Source organism: Centroberyx affinis, unplaced genomic scaffold (assembly GCF_046629955.1).
Source record: "Centroberyx affinis isolate AG114_WGS23_722 - 3 ecotype Tasmania unplaced genomic scaffold, CSIRO-AGI_Caff_v1 ptg000333l_1, whole genome shotgun sequence".
Classification (NCBI taxonomy): Eukaryota; Metazoa; Chordata; class Actinopteri; order Beryciformes; family Berycidae; genus Centroberyx; species Centroberyx affinis.
In genome coordinates, this window is record NW_027279008.1 from 283,805 (window position 1) to 306,186 (window position 22,382).

General features: G+C 42.5%; 1 protein-coding gene across 1 annotated transcript in view; it reads left to right on the plus strand.

Annotated features, from left to right (window-relative positions):
• The window catches only part of antxr2a (ANTXR cell adhesion molecule 2a), an 84,107-nt gene extending 62,589 nt beyond the window's left edge, over nucleotides 1-21,518 (plus strand). Inside the window, exon 17 of the mRNA XM_071515237.1 lies at nucleotides 18,778-21,518. Coding sequence (XP_071371338.1) covers nucleotides 18,778-18,816 — 39 coding nt within the window. The 3' untranslated portion in view covers nucleotides 18,817-21,518. The remainder of the gene's footprint in view (nucleotides 1-18,777) is intronic.
• The last annotated feature ends 864 nt before the right edge of the window (nucleotides 21,519-22,382 follow it).

Here is a 22,382-nt window from a genome sequence, read left to right on the forward strand (position 1 = left end):
GGGAATTAACGGGAATTTATGGGAATTAACGGGAATTTATGGGAATAAACGGGAATAAACCAGGAATTTACGAAATTGAAGGTGTGCTCTTAATAGGGAACTTAAATATAGTTGGGGAAAATATATTTTAGCATAATCCTGACTAAAACAACCAGATATCATGCAAGTACAGTTGAATATCTATGCTATTCCTCAATCACATGCACACACAGCACACTGCTTACTGCAGGGCTATTGAGACCACGCCCCCTACATGCCTACATGCACTGTGCATTCCTGTGCATTTTTGTTAATTTTTGAATGGGTTGGGTCGGGGGGATGAGTAATATTTAACTCAACATTCATGTTTTTGTTCTTCAATGAAAGAATTGATTGTTCAATAAAATATTTAACACTTGATAAAGTTCTACTTACAAATAAATCTGTTTTAATTGTATTATTTTGGATGGATGTCTGCTTATAACAAAACAAATATTTATGCTTGGATATGATACCTTTCCATTAAATTACCCTCAATTCCCAGTTAATTCCCATAAATTCCCATTAATTCCCATAAATTCCCATAAATTCCCATAATTCCCATGGAAAGTTTCCAATTTGGAATATTTCCAAAATTCCCCAGCTTAACTTCCCATGGAAATTTACCGGAAACTTTCCGGAAATTTACCGGAAATTTTCCACCCCTTTGCAACCCTACTGGTAAGTCTCGCCCCCAAACACAGCGTTCAACGATCGTCAAACGAGTTCAGTGGTGTGAGCAGCAGGGCCCGATGTGAACCCTAGCCCAAATGTGACACGCTGGCTCTGGCCATATGCAAGCTTTTCACCCCCCCCTCTGCTCATACTGGTGTTTTGAATACACTAGTCATGAGTGTTGGCTGCGGTAACACTCTGACTCACATAACCCCTCACAAAGGATCGGGCCAAGCTCCCTCAGCCCAGGCCAAGCCGGGCCCGTCTCCGCATAAGACTCTAATTGATTTGATGGACTTCCATGCCGTTCACACCCCTTCTCCAAACAAACAGTCCGCCCAAGATGCGTCTCCATTCAGACAAAGAGGCAGAGCCCGCCCTCTCGCAAAAGGCAGCGCTCAGCGGCCGCCGGAGAAGGCAGCGCCGGCCTGCCAAACCTGTTAATTTCACTGTTGGGCCTCGGGGAAGGCTTTAGCGTGCTGCGCGCTGATTCATTACGTCGTGAATCAAGACTCCCACCCCCATTCTTCCACCAACTCCCAGGTCAAACAGAGTTGACTCCAGTTCATAGTCGCTTTTTATTTCATGATTTTAGCCAAGAGCGCTGGCTAAGGATGGCCATGTGAATTGCAGTGCAGCTTGAAGAGGGTGGATCCCTGAAAGCAGATGCTCAGGCACCACAACATTTGTGTTTTCAGGAAGGATTTAGGTGTGACACACTCCAAACCCTCCGCTACCTACAGTATGTGGCACCCTGGGGCTTTCTCAATATGCATTGTTGCGTCCACGATGCGTTTGAACGTAGGGGACAGAGGACGGGTAAAGATCCTAGAAGTAGAGCTTAACAATTAATGGAAAAAAGAATCAAAATCCCAATATAAACTTATGCAATTTCCAAATCGTAGAGGCTGCAATGAATTGCTTAAGAGAGAGGAGCGTCCAAAATGGATTTCTGAATAAGGTGTCTTAGAGTTCCAGGTCATCTTTGGTCCATGGATCAAGTACAATATTGGTGAAAACCTTTCATCAGACTCAAACTCAGTAAATCCTGCACACTGACTGCCCGTCTCAAACTGTAAACATGTATTCTCTCCACTTGCGTTCTTGAGGAATTCGTTCTTGAGGAGTTCGTTTTTTCCAAGACAACTTGGAGGGGAACGTTCTCCACAAGCACACCAGTATCGACTTGACGTTCTTGGGGTTCGATAATCGCCTCCTGTCCTCGTTTGTGCTCCCGCTCCGAGGGGATCGGAGATGATAACTTTGGAAAGGTCATGGGTCGAATGGATGGCTGAATGGATGCACTTGTTATGAATGCCGGAGCGCTTGGGCTTGACGTAGGCAGCGTAGCCCGTTTTTATATCAAGTGCTGACTCCACCCACCTGTGCCAGTTTCAGCGTATGCTGGTGACAGTTACAAGTTGACCCAATCATTGCAGGTGCAAAACAAAACGTCTATTGCTGACACTTTTGGAGTCATATGTTCTGATAAAACTGTTGCTTCATCATAAAGAACAACAGTAAATAATGGTAATAATGGTGCCAAGCGCCCAACGCAGGTCCATCTTTTAAAAGCGTAAGCCCATGCTGGAGTGCTGGATTCAGTATTTTGCGCATGTCAGAGACTTTTATTCTGACTACATACTGTGGAGCATGTAAACGCACACCATGCGCTCCTTTTATTTAGCGCTCATGTAAACACTTGCAGGGGAATCTTCAATACGGATGACTGGTGTGAGAGAGGAAGTGGGGTTGTTTTACTGGATAGCTATTAAAGTCAGTTAGGAGTGAAGTTAGGAGTTTTATTAGTTTGCTGATGTATGTTCCTTGATTCTCAGTGTTTCCTCCTTAGTTAGGAAAGCTGAGAGGGAGGCAGAGCGAGGGAAACATACTGTCGTGGAAAAGGTTGTGGCAGGATTCGATCCCATGCCAGTAGGGATACATGTGGTTCAAGAAACGGGTATCGCACCATATCTGAGCACTCTTACTGTCTGTATCTGAGGTGTATCTACTAATACCTAGACTGAGAGAACATGGGAGTGGTTGTTGCCATTGAAATAACATGCGTGATGTGTATCGAACACCTCTTTTATCTGTTTGTACATGGGTAGCCGTGATAGAAGCCCCTTTCATGCATTCATCCTGCATCGGTCCTACATTAGTACATCAGATAATTAATTGGTGAATGTTATACAGATTAGCATAGCAAATTAGCACACAAAACTATCTTTTGCAGCTCTCTTTGCTGCTGCACTCCTGGCTGAAAACAGGGCAAGCACTGAAATTTCCCCAACAATTCTCATCAGTAACAGTTCAGCAGAAATGCAAATTAAAAAATGGGACTTTAAACTCTGTATAGTCTAGTCTGTCTAGTTTGCCTTGTGTGTCGATTTATCATACATGAATCTGCATTCCCCTGTCTTTTTGCAGCTGTGTGTGTTTGTGTGCTGTCTGTGTCTGTCTCTGTGTGTGTGTGTGTGTGTGTGTGTGTTTGGTAGATTTGCATTTGCAGTAAAATGCCTGTCGTCGGTTGGCCCAGTGTGTGTGTGCCGCTCTGACCAGCTCATGTCTTCCCTGCTCAGGTCACATTAACCCAGTTCTCACAGTTAAAAAAACAACAACACCTCCCAGTAGTCAGCGTGGCTTCAGGCTCCTTCACGCTGTTATATTTCCAGCATCGCCGGCCGATGATCACATTATTTACTGCTTATATTAACATGCGGCTTGATAAGCATATTTTCCTCAGTAGAGCTAACAAGATGTTTTATCGCCGAGCCTTTCCGCCGAGCGGCGCGAGCCCCTGTTGCTCTTTCATATTTACACCCTGTTAGTTTACAGCCACATAAATAACAACTTTTCTGCCGTCGAGATTTAAAGCTCGAATTTTGCTGTAAAATCAGATTTAACTTTGAACATGAAGACAGATTTTGGTTGTGAGTTATGTGCCCAGCACCTGTAGTGTAAATCAACCAGAGCTCTGCTAAATAAGCAGAACACCTTTGGAATATATACAGTATACAGCACTGCAATACAGATGCATGGGAAGAGTTAATTTCCAAAATGCTGTACATTAGTTTTTTTGGGGGGGAAAATGATCTCTTGAAGTTCTTCATTAAATATTTCTGAAATATAGAGGAGGCCAGTAAAGGTTTTATAATTTTGTCAAACAAGGACTGCTCCTTTAAATTGAATATTATTTTGTTTTAATTTTGGGTTAAAAAAATAGAATAGGTGTGTAGGTTTCATTCTTTTGAATTCTTCTGTAGCTATCTCATTTTGGATGAAAACACTTCATATGGTTATGGGGTTATGCAAATTCTGTCAAAAGATTCCAGTCTGATACCAGGAGCAGGTTTTGTAGAGACGAGTGCAGCTGAATGGATGTGAAGCGAGGCGCTGCTGGAAAAATACATACATGCTCAGCAAATCTTCCCTGCTTAAATACAAACAAACAACAACAAAAAAAAACAACCAGTTGAATGCAAAGCATGAATAAACAGATGTTGTAAGAGGAGGTTAAGCAATAAATAAAAGAGGAAAAATCTAGATATCCTAAGTAAATTAAATGGAAAATGATTGAATATGATGTTTAAACATGGCGACTTCATCATAAATGTGTTTTAGAAGTAACTTTTCTGTCTTTATACTAATAAGGCAGCTACAGATGTTCATGTATCGACCAAGATAAAATAACCAAAATCGTCTGAGAAATAACCGTCTTATTTCATCAATGCAATTACCTCCATTGTGTCTTTGATTAGATGGAATTAGCCATTAATTCTTTTGTTTTACCTTTTGTAATTGTAGTTAATCATGTCAACTGCAAGAAAGCGCTGCATGTTTCTGGCACGTCATTAGCTGCAAATCTGCATCTTTAATTTGTTGATTAACTCTTAAAGCAGAAATGAGATCTCTTCCTCGCTAATTGCGTTTTAAGGACCTTACAGTCAATGATTCTGTAATGATACAAATATGAGCCGTTCCTTTTTTTTGATTTGGAAAACAGAAAACAATTTTTACCATCATTAAGTAAATGGGGAAAATATGAATATTCATTGCAAATCAAACCCTGTGGAACAATTAAAAAACTTAACAATTCAAAATAACACACAGGGGAGGCAAGCACATCCGAATCAACCTGCTTCCTTCCTTTTTTTTTTTTTTTTTTTTTTTTTTGGGGAATCCAAGTGCTGCAGCTTCAGGTTGGGCCGCTCTAATCCAGGCTTCCCTTTCACCTCTTGCCGGGGCGCAGAGCCAAAGCCATTTCCTCCTGCATTAGTCTCATCAGGGACTTTAATATGTGCCACCCTGTAGGAGGGGAGCCGCCCTGGCACGTGCACAGCACTGTGTCCAAACGGCACGACACACACACACACACACACACACACACACACACACACACACACCGCCCCGTCTTGACAGCTCACTCCAATTACTGGCCCTCCCTGTCGCATGGCCTGCATCTCCGCTCAGAGCAGATCGCATGTGACCCCGTCCAGCATGCCGCTGGTGGAGGGAAGAAAAGGGGGAACCATGCAGGGAATAGGAGTAGTAATACACACACACACACACACACACACACACACACACACACACACATACAGGCACACATTCCAAAAATTGAGGCCAATCAAAGAGTTTCATTCCAAAATGAGATATTCAACACTTGAAAACAAAAGATTACTGGCAAGGTAAAGCACATTGTTGGTAATGAGTCATCTTCAGACTTTTGTTTACAAGATTTTTTTTCTTTTTTTGAGGATAGAATCATCTGTTTTTTTAAATATTGACGGATTAATTTCAGGCAACACAGTTTTTGCCCAAATGGATATTTATTTGATTTGGAAGGATTTTTTTTTTTTTTTTTTACCCCTATTAATAGAACAAAAAATATTATGTCATTGGCTGTCTGATTAAAGATGCAGACAGGAGGGACCGCTGCAATAACAAGTCCTGTATCACAAGCAGGGATATCTAGTTACAAGTCAACGGTTTCATCAAAGTCTCGTTGATTGCAGTCATGACTGAACGCCAGAGAAATGGGTCCGTTTTATTGAGAAATTTTAATCACTTTAGTTCTACTAAAATACAAAATGCTGAATGTGATTTTGACATTTTCAAGCTTCAGTTTTTTGCGACATTAGAATAAATTAAAAACCTGTAAAACCCACACACACACTCTCTCTGTCCCTGTACATAAAAACATGCGTACACCTTGAAATTTGAAAGGACTCTACTGTGCTCAGAAATGTTTTGTTTGGTTTCATTATGTTACATTTTCTTTTTATTTGATTGGTGAATTATTTCCTTCTGTATTCATATATTTAGTTTTTATTTACTTATATATTTTACACATCCGGTGTACTATGCTGTGTTTATGTGGACCCCAGAAAAAAAACCACTGCTACCTCAGTGCCAGCTAATGAACCACAGAATAAACTTATTTTAATTAAATACAAGTTTCTAGAATAATACCTTTTGCAGCAAAGAGGCAAGAGGAGCTAAATCTAAATAAATTAAAATTTTAAAAGGTAAATTAGGATTTTCTGTAAATATGAGTGTGATAACAACCATCAGCACTGCGGCAGCTGCTTTCCCTCCAATCAAAGAAAAGCAAAATGTAACATAATGAAACCAAACAAATGTCCCTATGTTTCCCTATGTGTTCCCTTGTGATATAACCCATCACTGTGGCTGCTGTTTGTAATATAGACAGCCACGTTCATTGCTGGCATCACAGTGTAGTAAGACAGAGAAAACCTGCGCACCAATCCAGAAATGAGGATTAAAGGTTTCTTATGCGTGATATGGGTCCATTTTACTTTGAAGTAAGTGCAAAATGTGCGAGGTGCAAAGCAGGAAACAACCCTCTTCTGCACATCTTATAACGGTTAGTACACTGAAATGTTTGCTATACTGCACCTTGCACTTTTTGCACTTTGTACATAAAAAGGACTCATATCTTGCATAAAACAACAACAACTAACATCCTCATTTTCTTGAGAGTGTGCAGGTTTCCTATTGTGCTTGTATAGGTCAACTGGAGGGCCTGGGTTCAATCCCCCAGAATCTCCCCAAAATTTCTCCATCAGGAATCAGTGAAGTGTCACAGTATCAGACCATTATTATTATATCAATTGTGGCAGGTATGCATCTAAAAAAGCCTGAGCTTGGACATCAAATAAGCAGTTTCATTCCATTGTAGCATAACAGTGTATCATCAAAACAAATTTCACGGTGATACATTACACATTTCCCGATTTGAGCCAGAAACAAGAGGCAGGGTTTAGGTAGATGTGTGTGTTCTGTTGTCGGTGGGGCCGGGACCTGGAGACATTATGCAAGCTTATGTTTTTTGTGTAGTTTTGTGTTTTTGTGGCGTCTCTCCTGGCCTTTCCGCGAGGATGAGTTGTGGAGATGACACATGAATTAAAAGTACAGATGAGCCCACTGGCGCTCTGTGGACGCTGATACGCCATGGCACCGAGAAGGGAAAAAATTAACAAATGGCCTCTTTATTTTGGGTCTGTGTTTTGGGTCCATATTTAAGTACACGTCTAAGTGTATTGTACTGCAGATCTGAGCTTTTGGGACGCTGAACAGCTGTGTGTCCACCGGGAGCCTCTCGTTCCAGAACTGGCTTCTTCTTCTTCTTCTTCTTCTTCTTCTTCTTCTTCTTCTTATTTTCAGCGGGATGGCGGCGCTGTTGCAGGTTCCTGACAGCGCTGGGAGGTTAGCATGTGTTGGTGGTAAAAGCGATAGAACCTAAAGGAGATTGAAACCTTAAACTCTTGTTTTCTTTTAGCTGTTAATCAATGTTCATGGCAATTTTTTGATGAAACACATCCATCATCACATAATATATTTTTTTTTTTCCTGGATTTTCTGTGCAAATCACGGCTTACTGTCGCCAACTAGCAGCTGAAAAACCTTTGACTGATCTGTGTTGTTTCGGTGGTTTTCAAAACTTTGCACGTCATCATACATGCTCTGGTCTTTCCCACTCGCCCACACCTTCCCCCCCCCCGGCTTACTTGCATTTTTGACAGGCTCATGATCCTTTAAAAGTATTTAAACTTTTAGCGAAAGAGCACTGTGCTCCAAACAGGTTTTCAGTGGCCTCTTAGCACTTGCAAAAGGTGTGACCAGTTCTTCCTACAAGCATCTGTTTAGCGCTGCTAGCTAAAGAAGAGGTGGACATAAAGAGTGTTTTTTGTGAATGCATTGCACAGCTAACGTTATGTCCTTGGCGTATGGCGTTAACATGGGAAATGGAGGGAAAATTTTGGGTGATGAAAAAGTCTAAATGTAAGTCTGGGGTATCAGCTAGCTTACAAGTAGTGTAAAAGTGCCTTTGTATCACAGGAGCATGCATGTCTATAATGTATCTCTGTCTTTATAAACAGAGTGTCTCAGTCACTCAGTTAGATGTAAACCCAGTTGTATGGGGGGGGGGGGGATTTGGACAAGGCCTGTCTAACACACTTCAGTACATATCGGCCCAAGAACAATCTCTCCTCTGTCTGATCCTCCTGGCACCCGTCCATCCTGATCCACCCACGTTCTCCCTCTCCTCTCTCCTCCTCTTATGATTATTTTATCATTTTAAATTCTTTATGCTGCATCGCCGTGGCATCAGCCCCTGCTAGAGCAGAGCGGCACGTTGGCCATACAGTACATTCACACTACAGTTATTTGGACGGCGCTCCGGTGTGGCTCTGTCCCGGTCCCTCGGTTGGATTCTGCTCGTCCATTAGTGCCATCTGTGCCTTCCTGCACCGTCTGTGAGAGCCCCGTCGACGCCAAAACGATTGGCATTTCTCTGGAACAACCAGAGGGACGGTGCCCAGAGCTTTTAGCTGCCAATGATGTGCACTTACTCTGACAAAACCAAGGGAGGGGGCGGGGTGGTGGGGGGGTGGGGGGGGGGGGCGAGTGAGCAGGATGCCCAGGCAGGAAACAGCTGCACCTACAGTACCGCAGCGTCAATGTTCAAGCTTCAGGAGTCGCCACTTATCCTTGGACCAGCAGACAACTGATACAGAGTCAAGAGGCATTTTGCAATTTACATTTTCCGTATTTGGCTGGCACCGTTATCCACAGTGACTGAGTGACTGAGTGAGCAGGTAGGGGCTCGGTGCCTCGCTGAAGGACGCTTCGACTGGAAACAAGGGAACAGAAACTAAACACTAGGTCAGTGGTTCTCAACGTGGGGTCCGGGGACCACCAGGGGTCCTTGAGGAGGTTCCAGGGGGTCCCCAGAAAATGGATGAATTGTTAAACTTCACCATTATTTAATTTATAAGAAGTTAACAAAGAAGAATGACTGTTTTGATCATAGTTTCACTGTTATCTCTCTACCTACAATACAGATAGTCATGGAATTCTGGATAAAATCTATATCTAACAATAAAAATATTCTCAGATTTGGGTCCGAGAGACAAAATCTCATCAAATGGGGGTCCGTGGCCCTAATGTGTGCTGAATTTGCGGTCCTTGGTATGAAAAAGGTTGAGAATCACTGCACTAGGCCACCCTGCCACAGGAGGCATAGCCTTATGTTTTATCACAATCACTTTTGTTTTTGTTTTTATGTTCATATCCCTGGGTGATAGATACAGCTGAAGAGGTTTGCTAAATCAGTTAGCTGCAAGTAACGATGGAAGAAAACTCAGGATGAGAGTGGCAGCCTGACAGATTTATTCAATCTGCAGGTTAGGAGCCAAGGAACTCAAAATCTGGAGTATAGTACAGTATAGTGTTGAATATTCATGATTATGTTAATACAGATTAGAATATAATAAAGCTATTGGTCAAAAAGTATACGGTCATATGAACAAGACTGAACAACCAATGATAATTATAGTTGTAGCACTTTCAGGAGATATGGCGTAATAAGAGGTGAGCATCTTCTTCTAGAACAGTGGTCCTCAACGTGGGGTCCGGGGACCACCAGGGGTCCTTGAGGGGGTTCCAGGGGGTCCCCAGCAAATTGATCGAATTGTTAAACTTCATTATTTAATTTACAAGAAGTTAACACAATTAGATTGTGAAAAAGGTTGAGAATCACTGTTATAGAAGACAACAAGTTATAATTTTGTCAGTGTTTTTTATGAGATTTGGGCATTCGCACATTCCAGGCTCGCAGTTCTGTGAGAAACACACAAGATGTTACTTTTAGACTTTAATTTTATCATAATGGTGAAGCAGATCCAGTATTCTTGAGTTTTAGGCACTAAATAAATATGGGTCAAACGTTACATATGAAGTGAGCATATAGGAATGTTGCTTCATATAGATACTTTTCCATTTCTTCCTCAACATACCGAACAAACCTTTTGCTCTTCGAAATATGGTAATAGCACCCAGGACAGGTGATGCATCTATTACATTATTATATATGGGACAGCAGAGTGGCTTAGTGAGTATGGAGGCCTTCAACTGGAGGACTTGGGTTACTGGTCTGAAGCTGACCATGACCTTTGACCTCCCTGTGGAAGGGGGGTAGGGGGGTAAAACTTTATGCATCCTACAGGAATGAATAAAGTATTACATTACATCAAGGACTGAATGTTATGTTTGCTTTTGACGTGTGTTTGACAAAACAACAATATTTTCAGCTATATTATGTGTAGTCTATATAGAGTTTATACAGAATATTTTTTTTTTTTGCATGCACTATTCAGAATCAGTCACTAGTTAAGATGCTAATTCTCCCAAAAAGAAACAGTTTGGCTATTTTCTAAGGCAGCACCATCAAAAAGGCCATTTAGCAGCATTGTTATCAAGTGTTTGAAGCTTGCTCTTTGCTCACATGCACTGAAACAAAAATAATAATTTGGCCATTTAGAAATTGATCAGGCTCCTGAACCGGATCGGGCCTCCAAATCTCCCTTACCTCCCGTTTTGCAGCAGAGACTCGGTTGCTGTCAGCTGTAGAAATGCTGCTGTCATGGCTTGGCCCAACTGCTTAACCTGTAACAGATATGTCACTGCTGTCTGGCAGGCTGCTGGTGCTGCATGATGTATGGGACGGGGTGGGCAGTCACATTACACCAGGTTTACAATTCAATTTTAGGCAGATCTACATGTAGTAAGTGCAACAGTACAAGCCAAAATAACCAAATATAACAAAGATAGTTGTAGTCAAAGCCACAGCTCTCTAGATCGTCCCCACTCAGGTATTGTAAAGGTAAAGACATAAGAGGCAGGCAGAAAAAGGGTTATATGTTTGTTTGTTTGTTAGCTTGTTTGTTTAGTAATTTACTTACTTATTCATTCATTAATTCAGTTAACCAATCAATCAGTCTTTATTTGTATAGCACGTTTTCATACGCTATCATTGCAACACAAAATGCTTCACAGAGAGATCAGTATTACAAAGAGATGAAATGATTAAAATGAAATAAGATGAAATAAAATAATGCAAAGTGCAGTAGGAAAAGTAGAATAAAACAGCAACTCGGGTAAAAGCAGTGCTAAAAAGGAACGTTTTGTGCTCCTTAAACCAACTCAAGGATTCAGCAGCTCTCATTCAGTCGTTCATTTTACAGAAGAATAAAGGAACAAGATCAGGGGCGAGCAGGGGAAGAAGGTAGCGGAGAGAGAGAGTTATTTTGTTTTTAATAACACGATGGAAGATGAGGAGAAGCTCTGAGATAGGAAGATCTTCCCACCATTGGAGATCTGAGGCAGGTTGGATTGATGTGCCAGGTCTGGTTTGGAGAGGTTTATTCAAACTCGGGAGCGTTTCCTTTAGTTCGGTTCGTTTGTCCAGGTGAGAACTTTGCCATTTGTACTCCGGTGGCACCAAATAACAGCATCGAGACGCCTGAAACAAGTCTTGGTCCTCTTCTTCTAAGCCGTTCTCTTCCGCTTCTTCTTCTAAGCAGATTGCGGTACGGTTCGCTAGAAATGGGGAAACATAATCTAAACCAACTACATGAAATTACCCCAAAATGCAAGGTATTATGGGTATAAGGAGCGCAGACAAATCCATCACGCTTAGCTAAAGTTACAGGAGGGACCAATTTCCATCCTGGCAGAATGACAGATTACCAAACTCTGTCCAGTATACAAGCTATAGTGCAAACCTAAACACATCAAATACAAAAATGCAACGTCAACTTTTGCACTATGGTTCGGACCAAAGAAATTGAACTGTAGATGTAATCACACCCTTACTCTTCACCTGTCGTTTCCCTTTCTCTCCTCTGTAAAATATTCTCCTATCCTTGAGGAACCGAGAGCCACTGACAGTCTGTAGCCCGTGTGCTTCTTCCTGCTAGCATAACTTTTCACTGCGAGTCGTCCCTCACTCCCTCTCTGTCCCCCGGGGTCGATCGGAGCTCGATCGCCTGTCATGTGCCGCTTTCTTTCCCACAGAAGTCCTCCAGTGTTGCTGTTTGAAAGGCCTGCGCTGTAAATATGGCGTCAGACGTGGGATTTTTTTATATCCTTGTAAATTATGACGGCAAATCTCTTGTGAACGGCTTCTTGTTATTACACAGGATCTGAATCATGAGGATTACCGCTGTGTCTAAATCAACACTAGCATTAAATACTAGCCTTGGGCATAGTGTGAGGCTTACTCTCACGGATACCTGGCAGCTGCCCCTGCGATGCACAGCCGTCTATAATAGGTGTCCACTTTATTAGGAACACCAAGCTTGCACCAACCACAGTCAAAGAGGCTTAAATCAGCGTTTTGCTCATTCTAACATTCACTCAAACACTAACTGAACTTCTCCACCCTGCCTGCAGGCTTCATTCATATGTGATTCACTGCCAGTTGTTTGCATAAATGGGGAGGTGTACCTAATAAAGTGGTGTAAAAACGGTGTAGATGGAAACCATTTTTGTTTTGGAATGAGAGGAAAACCTGAAGGCATCACTTCTTTCCATGCGTCTTACAAGATCTCCGCTAAACTTTACAGCAGTGAAAGGACTAACTGACATGTTTTTTTCCCCCATGCACCTTATGTGCTTGTATAATCTTTATTCATCTCTTTACTATGAGAAGAAATGCCCGAGTTGTCAGCGAGCATCATGTATTTGGCCGAGTCTCAGGTGGCTCTGATTTCCCAGCAGGCCAGATGGCAGCGCTATGTGGGCAGTGTGTGGACGAGGGGCTGTGAGAAGAGGGCCGGCCTCGTGTATGGAGGATTGCTCACACTCTGGCACTCTCCTCTGTCCCCTTGCAGCTGTGCCTCTCCCTCCATCTTGAACTTTTAATTTGTTCAATATGTGGCAGAGGACACAGAGTAAAACAGAACACATGTCTGGTGGCTGAGGCTCGACAGGCAGGGAGTGGAAGGCAGCGAGACGTCGGGGACGCTGACACTGTTTGGAGTTTTGTGATTCATTAAAGTCCACCGGTACCTCAGGAGACAGAGGCTGTTGGTTTGATAATGGCACGGTTCACACCTTCGCCGAGGCGCTGTGAGCTGATACTTAACGGCTTACTCTCACTAAGAAACGTCCAATGACATGTGCGTTTGGTTTGGGATCTACGTTAATGACGGTGCGTTCAATAAAATTACTTTAATCTCTGCTTGAGGTTAGGCTTAGGCATTTGAAACCCAGGCATAAGTCCAGCATGACTTCATTTTCATTTAACTTGTAATTAATAGTCAGAAAACACATTGAGGGCTGCGTTTACATACATGGAGAGAAACACAAATGCAAATGTATTTCATCTATTCATCCTGCAGCTATTCTTCATTAATACTGCAGCCAGTTCTATCTTGAATGTTATCCAGTCGAAACAAATTATGTAGAACACACAATTCCAGTGTTTCTCAACCAAATAGTTACCAGGCCACTGAGAGCAAAACTTGATTTTCCGAAACCGTTCCTAGTGTGGATCGAGCCAAAGCAGTTGTTCAGCAATCATGCAGGAACAAAGTGGGACTTCTGTAATACAATATATGTATTTTCCAATATGAATAAGCTGTCCTGCACATTAAATGAGCATTTTGTCAATACAACAAACAAGTATTGGAATAAGTTGAGGAGTGTAGTCTGCTCGTTCCTGTTGGATTAAGTAAGCCCTAGATTAACTAAGCTACTGTATAGGCTGCAAAGCCCTAATGTGGAAAAAAGTCTCTGTTCTGGTAATAAAATCTTTCAAAGCCTGTAGCTTATCATTGCAAAATAAGCATCTTGCAACTGGATTACAACTCTCATGCTTGCAAGCATTTTCACACTACGGTCCAGATGGGAGATTCATTCTGCAACCTAAATGGATGATTTATCGTGCAACTTTTTGTCTTGATATGATAAATGTGACAAACAATATACAATCAATTAATACGACAAGCCAATACAAACATTTGGAAGAAAGCTAACTCGCTATCAGCTGTGTTTATTTCCAGCTATTTGTCTCCCAAAAGTTGTGGAGGAGACGTATTTAAAATTGGTTCTGAACAGGCGTCATGAATAGATAAACACACACCAACTTAATGTTCATTTTCAGTTTTGTTTATTTTTTTATAGAAGAAAAGTAAAAAAAAAAAAAGTGTGCTAGTACAGACTGCAAGTACAATTTACATGTCCTGTATCCTACCAACCCCCAACCTACTGTCTGGGTCTCCCAGTAGTATTGCATATAGTTTCATAAGCGTTTCATCCAGAATGTGTCGGTGTTATGATGTTAAGGTGAAAGGACAGTTTTGGCACTATCCACCATGCAGCAGTTGTACTAAACCCTCAGGTGCAGCACCTGTACACAGCGAGAGGATTCAGTGACAAATGAAAATGTGAATAATGTTCACTTTCCATTTCCTTGGCAAGATGGAGGATGAGGACTGCTGCAACCTTCGGCCATTCGTTAGAAGCTTTTCATGCACACAGAACATGTCAGAATAGAATCGCTTCCAAAGCTCATAGGATTTAAAGTTTCAGTAGATTCCACTGCTCATAGGGTCCCATTAAGTTTGGACCAACTTACTGTAACTGAGTCAATAATAGAGACAAAGTCCTTGTTCATTTCAGGCAATTACTTGGACAAAGCGTGGTGTTTAAATCAATTCATTCAGCAGAAGCAATATATAGTTCACTTTGGAACTGAATGCTGTAAACTATTAGTATTCACATATATTGTGTATTTGCTGAAAACCAGTAAGCCAGTTGTGAAGTTCTGAGAAAGAGGATCATATGACCTTTCAGACTTTGTGAATTGAAGGGATTTTGTCCCAAGTCAAAACAACAAAGCCATGCAATGGGAAATGGCACATAGATAATGTAAAATTGAGGAGTGTAATGAGGGTTACAAGCCAAATAGTAATGACCCGCAATTTGTTCCTTTTATCTCGTTATAGGTGTTAAGTTAGTGGAAATCCATTCATCTGTGCATGTATAAAACTGATTTTATATGACACTATCTGATGATCCAATTATAATTCTGACTAGGTCCCATATATGACACATATATTACTGTTTAACATTTATTTTTTTACTGTATTTTACAAGCATTGTTTCATGTTTTTGGCTCAAATATTTAAACTACTGGAAGCAAAGATATTCCTCAGGACCTTGAAGAATATCATGCACCCAAACAATATTTTAAAGGACATACATATTATTCAAATCGGTGTATTTAAGGTTTATTGCAGTATTTCATTACAAGAAAAAGGCCCATAAAACGGCTCAGGGTTTGGTCCAAGCTTCAAGGTGCCACCGCCTATTTCCTGGATCTCACTCTCTTGTGCAAGACGGTTCCTCGGGGAGCCGCAGCGCCGGGGGAATCAAGCTGTTCAGAGCGCCGACAGCAAGAGATGAGATGAGATGAGATGAGATGAGATGAGATGCAAAATCACACGCAGACTCCACTTCTGGAGCGCTGCCTCAAGTACAAGCCAACAGCCCAAGTGACAAACATGTTGTGTGCGGACCGACCGGGCGAACGTGGACCTCTGCAGCTCCTGTCAACACGGAGGCAGGGCCGCTAACACCGCTAACACAGCTAACACCGCTAACACCGCTAACACCGCTCCAGCTCACGAGGCTAAAGCTGCGGTCAGAGAGGCAGAGCATCCAGCACATGCTGTTTGGAGACACCAGCATGTCATGTCGAACGCTGAGACCGACACTCGTTAAACTGACACACTGACTGCCCTGCCTTTTTCAAGAATGTTGCAGAAAGAAAATCGTTTTTGGAATAAATTTTTGCAAGAATCCTGTAAATAATTGCATCATTTTAGCCCTTTGTTGGGTTGTGAGTTCTTTCAAAAATTGTCTTATATGCCTTCCTCCCTCCGAAAACAAAAAAAACAGCCCAAATCAAAAATTTTCGTACCTTTGTAGCCAAGTGTAAAATCCCTACAGTTGTGTGTTACTGTGTGTCATGCTGGACTTCATGGGCACATCAGCAGTGGCTGCTATTAACACCAAATCTGAAGTTTTGTTTGGCATAATTAAAAACTTCACCATTCAATATATTTCCATTTACTTCAATACAAACCCAATGGAGTGACTGTAATGAACCTTATTAATCACAGTCTTCATTTGGAAGACGCTGCCTCTCTCTGACCGAGCCCCCCCTCCACTCCCCCCCCCCCCCCTCCTCCTCCCTCTGTCTCTTCACCTATCCATCTTTCTACCTTACTCATCCACCCGTCTATCCGCAGTCACGCTCCCATCCGTCTGATGAGATTTCACTGACATTCCATGCTGACATATTCAGACTATTGTTCTGCCACTCTGGGTGGCACAGGTGGGCCGCCGTCTCTCCAACATGGCCCAGTTACAAGGCGGCGCTCCCTGCCAAGTCAGGCCCCGCTCATCCGGGGAACGGGGGACCTGGAATGGGTTTGACCGTATTGTGCCGCACCTGCTTAGCCCTCGCGCCGTATCCCCCTGCTTCCCCTGCCATCCTGCTGCCGCGGAGAGCACTTTGGTTTTTTCCAAAGTCTCCGCGCCTTAAACCCGCAAAATCCACTGAACTTAGCCGCTCTGACGGCCACGGCCAAAACAGCATCTGATGTGCCTTATTTGTTGACTGTGTGAGATTAGCTGCAGAGGGTACACGTCGAGGGGCTTACCATGCAGAGATGGAGCAAAGCCCCCCCCTCCCCCCTCGCCACCAAACCCCCTCCAGCCTTGCCAAATAATGAGAAATGGAAGATTCTCCAGCTTGTCTAAAGCCCTCGTCACAGTCGGTCCACGCACACAACCGGTGCCGCCGAGCCAGACTGTAGTGCAGATACTGTAAGAGCTCCGGCACCAGATTACATGGCACAGCTCTGAGTGCCTGTTCAATTCTTGCAGTCCGGGTGCAGCAGAGGATCCAGCTTACTGGGGGGGTCATTTGTGCCCCGTAACACCTCAAGTCCATGGCTTCCACCTGGACAGTGTGAGGCTGCACTGTGCAAGAATGTGCCTTTGTTTTCTCTGCAGGGGATAAGACAGGAGAGAGAGACAGGCAGCTCAAATCAGATTTTTTTTTTTGCATATTCGATACGAGTCAGATACTTTTTCTTCAATCTGAACTGCAAAAAAAAAAACACATGAATCCGATTTACACCACATTTTTAGGTGTTAGGGTTCGAAGTGCGATTAATCTCTGAAAATGCAACTCGGATCAGATTTTAGTCTTTTTCCATCGCTCTGAGCACACGCAACGTATATTTGAGGAAGAAGAAGAGCAGAGAGCAAAAAAACATGGAGGAGAGCCAGAAACAGAAAAAGCGATACCTGGACAAATGAAGAGGTTTCATGCCTCCCTCTCACAAATAGAAAATGCTGTCAGAACAGCCGGGATAAGCAACGGCAAAAAACTTCCATGTCACTAGCTTGTTTCTGTTGGACAGAAAACGCGGCCTTTTACCGTGTGCGCACGCCTGCATCGTTACTATGGCAACCGATGTGGTAATGACAGGAAATGATCATACTGTGGAAACACACAAATACCAACAAATCCGGCCACTTGTAAATTACAGTGTGGTCCGTCAGCTTTAAAGAGACACAGAGAGACAGTGAGAGAGAGAGAGAGAGAGAGAGGAAGACAGAGATGGAGAGATGAGTGAGACAGAGAGAGAGAGAGGGATAGAGAGAGAGAGAGAGAGGGAGTTGTGGCTGGGCGGCAGGTTGGAGGCCTGCTGGCTGTTGGGTATTCGCTGTGCTAGAGCTCCCTCTTGGTGCCAGTCCGCCCACTGTCTGTGAACAGGCCTTCCTCCTCCTCCCAGCGCCGAGAGAGGCTCAGACAGCTGCCTGGACAGCCGTCACACACACACACACACACACACACACACACATACACACACATATACACACACACACACACACACACACACACACACACACACACGCACACATATACACACAGTGTGGGATGAGACCACCACAGTCGGGGACTAAATTGAGATGTTGTTGTTGCCGGTGTGTGTGTGTGCGTGTGTGTGTGTGCGTGCGTGTGTGTGTGTGCGTGTGTGTGTGTGCGTGTGTGTGTGTGTGTGTGTGTGTGTGTGTGTGTGTGGCAGAAAGGTAGCGAGGGAGCAGGAATCCTGCTGCAGGTTTCACCAGTTGATGCTTCATTTGATTCTGCTTTAAATACATTGTCAGCTGCGTGGAGAATTTTTTATTTTATTTTATTTTATCTTTCTTGATTCAAATTTGTGTCAACCAACGTATCAAAATTGTTGGGGATTAATGCGGCCACAAATTTAGTTGTGAAAAATATGTTTTTATGTTTGTTTGTTGTTTGTATTTGTGTAGCTGCTAATTAGAAGGCTGTTTTTAATTAAATATTATTTCCTTTGGTTTTGTAGTATATTTTATTATGAAGAGCCGTTTAATAAAATGTTTAAATGTTATTTTCTCATAGAAATACATGGATATGAAATGGGAAAATATTAAATCATACTTATTAAACAATTTTGGAGAAATTAACTTTGTACAAATTAATTTATAAGAAAATAACTGTGCTAAATATTAACAAATAGATGAGTTTTTATTTGGAAAAAAAAATGCATTCATTATTTGAAAAACTGTGATCAAATATGGGGTGCATCTTAATTACACAAGTGTTAATATTGTTTCTCTCTCTCTCTCTCTCTCCCCCTCTCTCTCTCTCTCTCTCTTCAGGGTCGGTGTATGAATTTCAACCGTGTGCCACATCATTAGAAGAAAAGGACTACTGTCTGAAAACCAACATGTGCTTCTTGCTGTGGACAAAAGAATTTCAGGTTTTTGAAGATGTTCTGCGTCTAAAACCACTATCTGCTCTGCTCTCCACTCTGTGCACAAAGACACTCGTTTCCCTTCAGATTCCCGCTGGTTTTCTGCCCTCGGACCTTTTATGCTCACAGGAGCATTATAATATCAACACATATTCATAATATTATTTCCTGCTTTTTTTCCAACTCATTTTTTTTTTTTTTTATTAAACACAAGTCAAAGCAGAAACACAGGGCAGCCCAGTGCGTGCCACTCAGATCCGGTTAGCTTTCTGTGCGCACCAAAGGCTTAACATATTCTGACCATATTGTGCCTTCTGTGAAAAACCTAATTTCATGGACACAGACGGAAGCTATCTGAAAAAAAAAAAAAAAAAAAAAAAACACACAGGGAGAAAGGGGCTGTTTGCCTTTGGCGTGGAAGTAGGAATAATCCCAGTGGGCCTCACAAGTGCAGAAGTCCGTTGCCTTTTGGCAATGTCTCGTCACGAAGCCTCTCCAACTTCAGCGGCGCCGCGCCCGGCGGCGGCCCTGTGACCGGCTATCCTGTCATTTTAACACTGAGAAGTGCACACGCATGACAAATTGTAGACAGGATGCCCTAAGGTATTGGAAGGCACCAAGACTTTGCCCTTTAGTTTTTTTTTTTTTTTTTTTGAAGACACCTTCCTTTCATTATGCACTCGGGACAAGAGAATTAATAGAGCGTTATTCCACCGCGGGACAGCCTCCTGACCAAGAGGATCTCCAGCTAGGTTTGAGGGATTGATGCCTCAAGACCTTGACACGGCGCTTGGTGTTTTTTGCCCCTGTTTCCGTGCAGTCTGCTCTCTGCTCAGCTAGGCGTAGCACATCACTATCCATAAACAGGCCTATCAGTTAGGAGTTTTAAGATATAGATACAGCTGTCTCAACACTCTCGTGCCCACCGTCTCAATTCTCCGAGGGCTCCCGCTGCGTCACAACCCACCGGTTCCTCCCAGCACCCCAATATCAAAGTTTAATTAAAATAATTAAAGGCAACAGCAAGCAGCAGCCTGTGAAGAGTTGGCTGTCTCTTTTTTATGCCTTTTGACATTGAATGACCTATTACTGTGTTGTTGAGAGAAAAAGAGGACACGGCGCCGCGTGACGCTGCGCCATGTCCACAACGCAAACCCAACGCAGCGGATGCGACGGACGGATAAGTATTGTTCATTTCCAGAAATTATGTTGCTAGGCACGCGCCCCCCCCCCCCCCCCCCCACCCAAAAAAAGCAGGGGATACATATCTATATATATTGTAGATTTCTCAAGCGTGCTGTCATGACGCCAATCCCAAATGATGTCAGTGTGAGCGGAAACACTGTGGGGGAGGAAAGGGGGCAGCAGCTGAAGAAAAAGGCTCGAACGATCCAGTCACTTCGGATACCGTACTTCAGATGCAAAATGGATATTCGAGTCGAAACCTGACAAAGCGCGCCGGCTTTGACGGGAAGCGGTATAGACAATGACCAGTGGCTGGGTCAGTGGGATGTCTCTGTGCAAGCAGGGAAGCTTATCAAATGACACTAAAAATAAGTTCAACAACCATCAAGTTTGAGGGGGAATGGGTGAGCGTCTCACATTTGGTGGGCATGCGAGTGCGTGAGACGGGCGCCGCATCACACCCGGCTAATTATTCCTTTGTTTCCTTCGTGGCGATCGGAGGGACATAAATAATTCCGGTGGTCAAGCACCAAATCCTCGGGGTGCGCTGGTATTTATTTCCGACTTAAACACATTTAGCCTCTTGCATAATTTTGCAGCGTGACATTTTAATGGGCTCATCAGCCTCTTTCTGGACGGACAGTAGACGAGGATATTTTAGCACTTAGATCTTAGTCTTTTTTATGTTACAACCAAGAGCGCAGGAATGTTATTAACCCATACTAATGAGATATTTACATAGCAGTCAAAACACGGCTAGCCCTCCTAACAGCACATCACATGGAAGAGAGGCACCTTCTCCCCTCTGTGTCAGCAGTCTTCATTACACAGTATGGTATTGTTTTTTTAACACCTATTTTTTTTTGTATATAAAAAATATTTGTAATAATGATCATTTTGCATTGCTTTGTGTGTCCTCTGTAAATCAGTGTGTTTTTTATGGAAAAAAAAATATTTTTGTACTTTTGCACTTGTTAAATGCATGGAATTGTTTTTACCCAGAATGCCAGTTTGCACACCTAAAATGATCAAAAATTGAATGTGGCCACTTCAACATTTCTTACATGTGTGTTTAATTAGAAAGCAGTGATTTACTTTAACCAACTTTGACCATATAAAATACAGCTTCTTCCAAAAAGTAGATCATCACAATTGTTGATATATTTCTGTACATTCTTGTGTCAACATTTTTGCCAGTTTTTTTTCTTTAATTTGCATGCATTTTCTGCTTAAAGAGAATACATTATGTGCAAAATAGTAATTTATCATTTTATTACCTTACAATTGTACAGCCTTTGTCTTTTAGTCTGCATTTATATGAATGTAACACCTTTGATTCCCAGGTCACATCATACATTTCTATTTCTATTTGTGTGAGTTGCAACCAAAAATACCAAACATGTATGTAAGTTTTTTCTTTGTAATGCCATTTTAAGGGTTTCTACACTGTTTTTATTTTTAGTCAGACAATTTCTGTTATTGTTTTCCGCTCTTGTGTCAAATATACATTAAATGAAAACTGAACTGAGTGGGGTTTTTTTGTTGGTTTTTTTTACACTTGTGTGCTGGTAGGGGTGGACATGCTAAAGGCTATCTTTAATTGGGCCCATACAGATTTATAGGGCCCGACAGGGAATGTGATTATATGGTGTGTGTGGACAGAGGAGTGGACAGTGTGCAGCCTCTCCCCCTGTGAAGTCAGTCACCGGAGGCACTCTACACGCACACACACACACACATACACACACACACACACACACACACACACACACACACACACTCCCAAATCCCTCCAAGGTCCTCAACGCCCCAAAAATGAGGTCTTGCATTTAGTAAAAAATATGCGCTTGTACACCTTCTGCTTTCTCCGCATTTGCATGCTGTGACAAGATGCCAGCTGAGGTGTGTGTGTGTGTGTGTGTGTGTGTGTGTGTGTGTGCGTGTGTGTGTGTGTGTGTGTGTGTCTGCATGCAATAACCCTTCTCCCTCCATGTTTGAAGTGAGAGACAAAGTGATGTCTCTTTGTTGAAGGTACACATTTAGCCGTTGCAGAAATCCCACTTTTTATCCTCGTTTAACTTTTGCCCCGTATCCAAGAAGATTTATTTGGAAAAATCAAGTTCTGCTCTCATTTCTGCCATCACAAGTCACAAGGAACGCTCTAGTTAACTAGTCCAAATTTCAATATAAAGAACACTCACCCAGTGAGGAGCAGACTTGAGGCTTTTATAATACTTCTACTTACAAAGAAAATTCAAGTCGCACACTCCTCTCTTTTCCTTTGTTTTCACGCTTTATTTATGTGTGATATTTAATTTTTTCTTT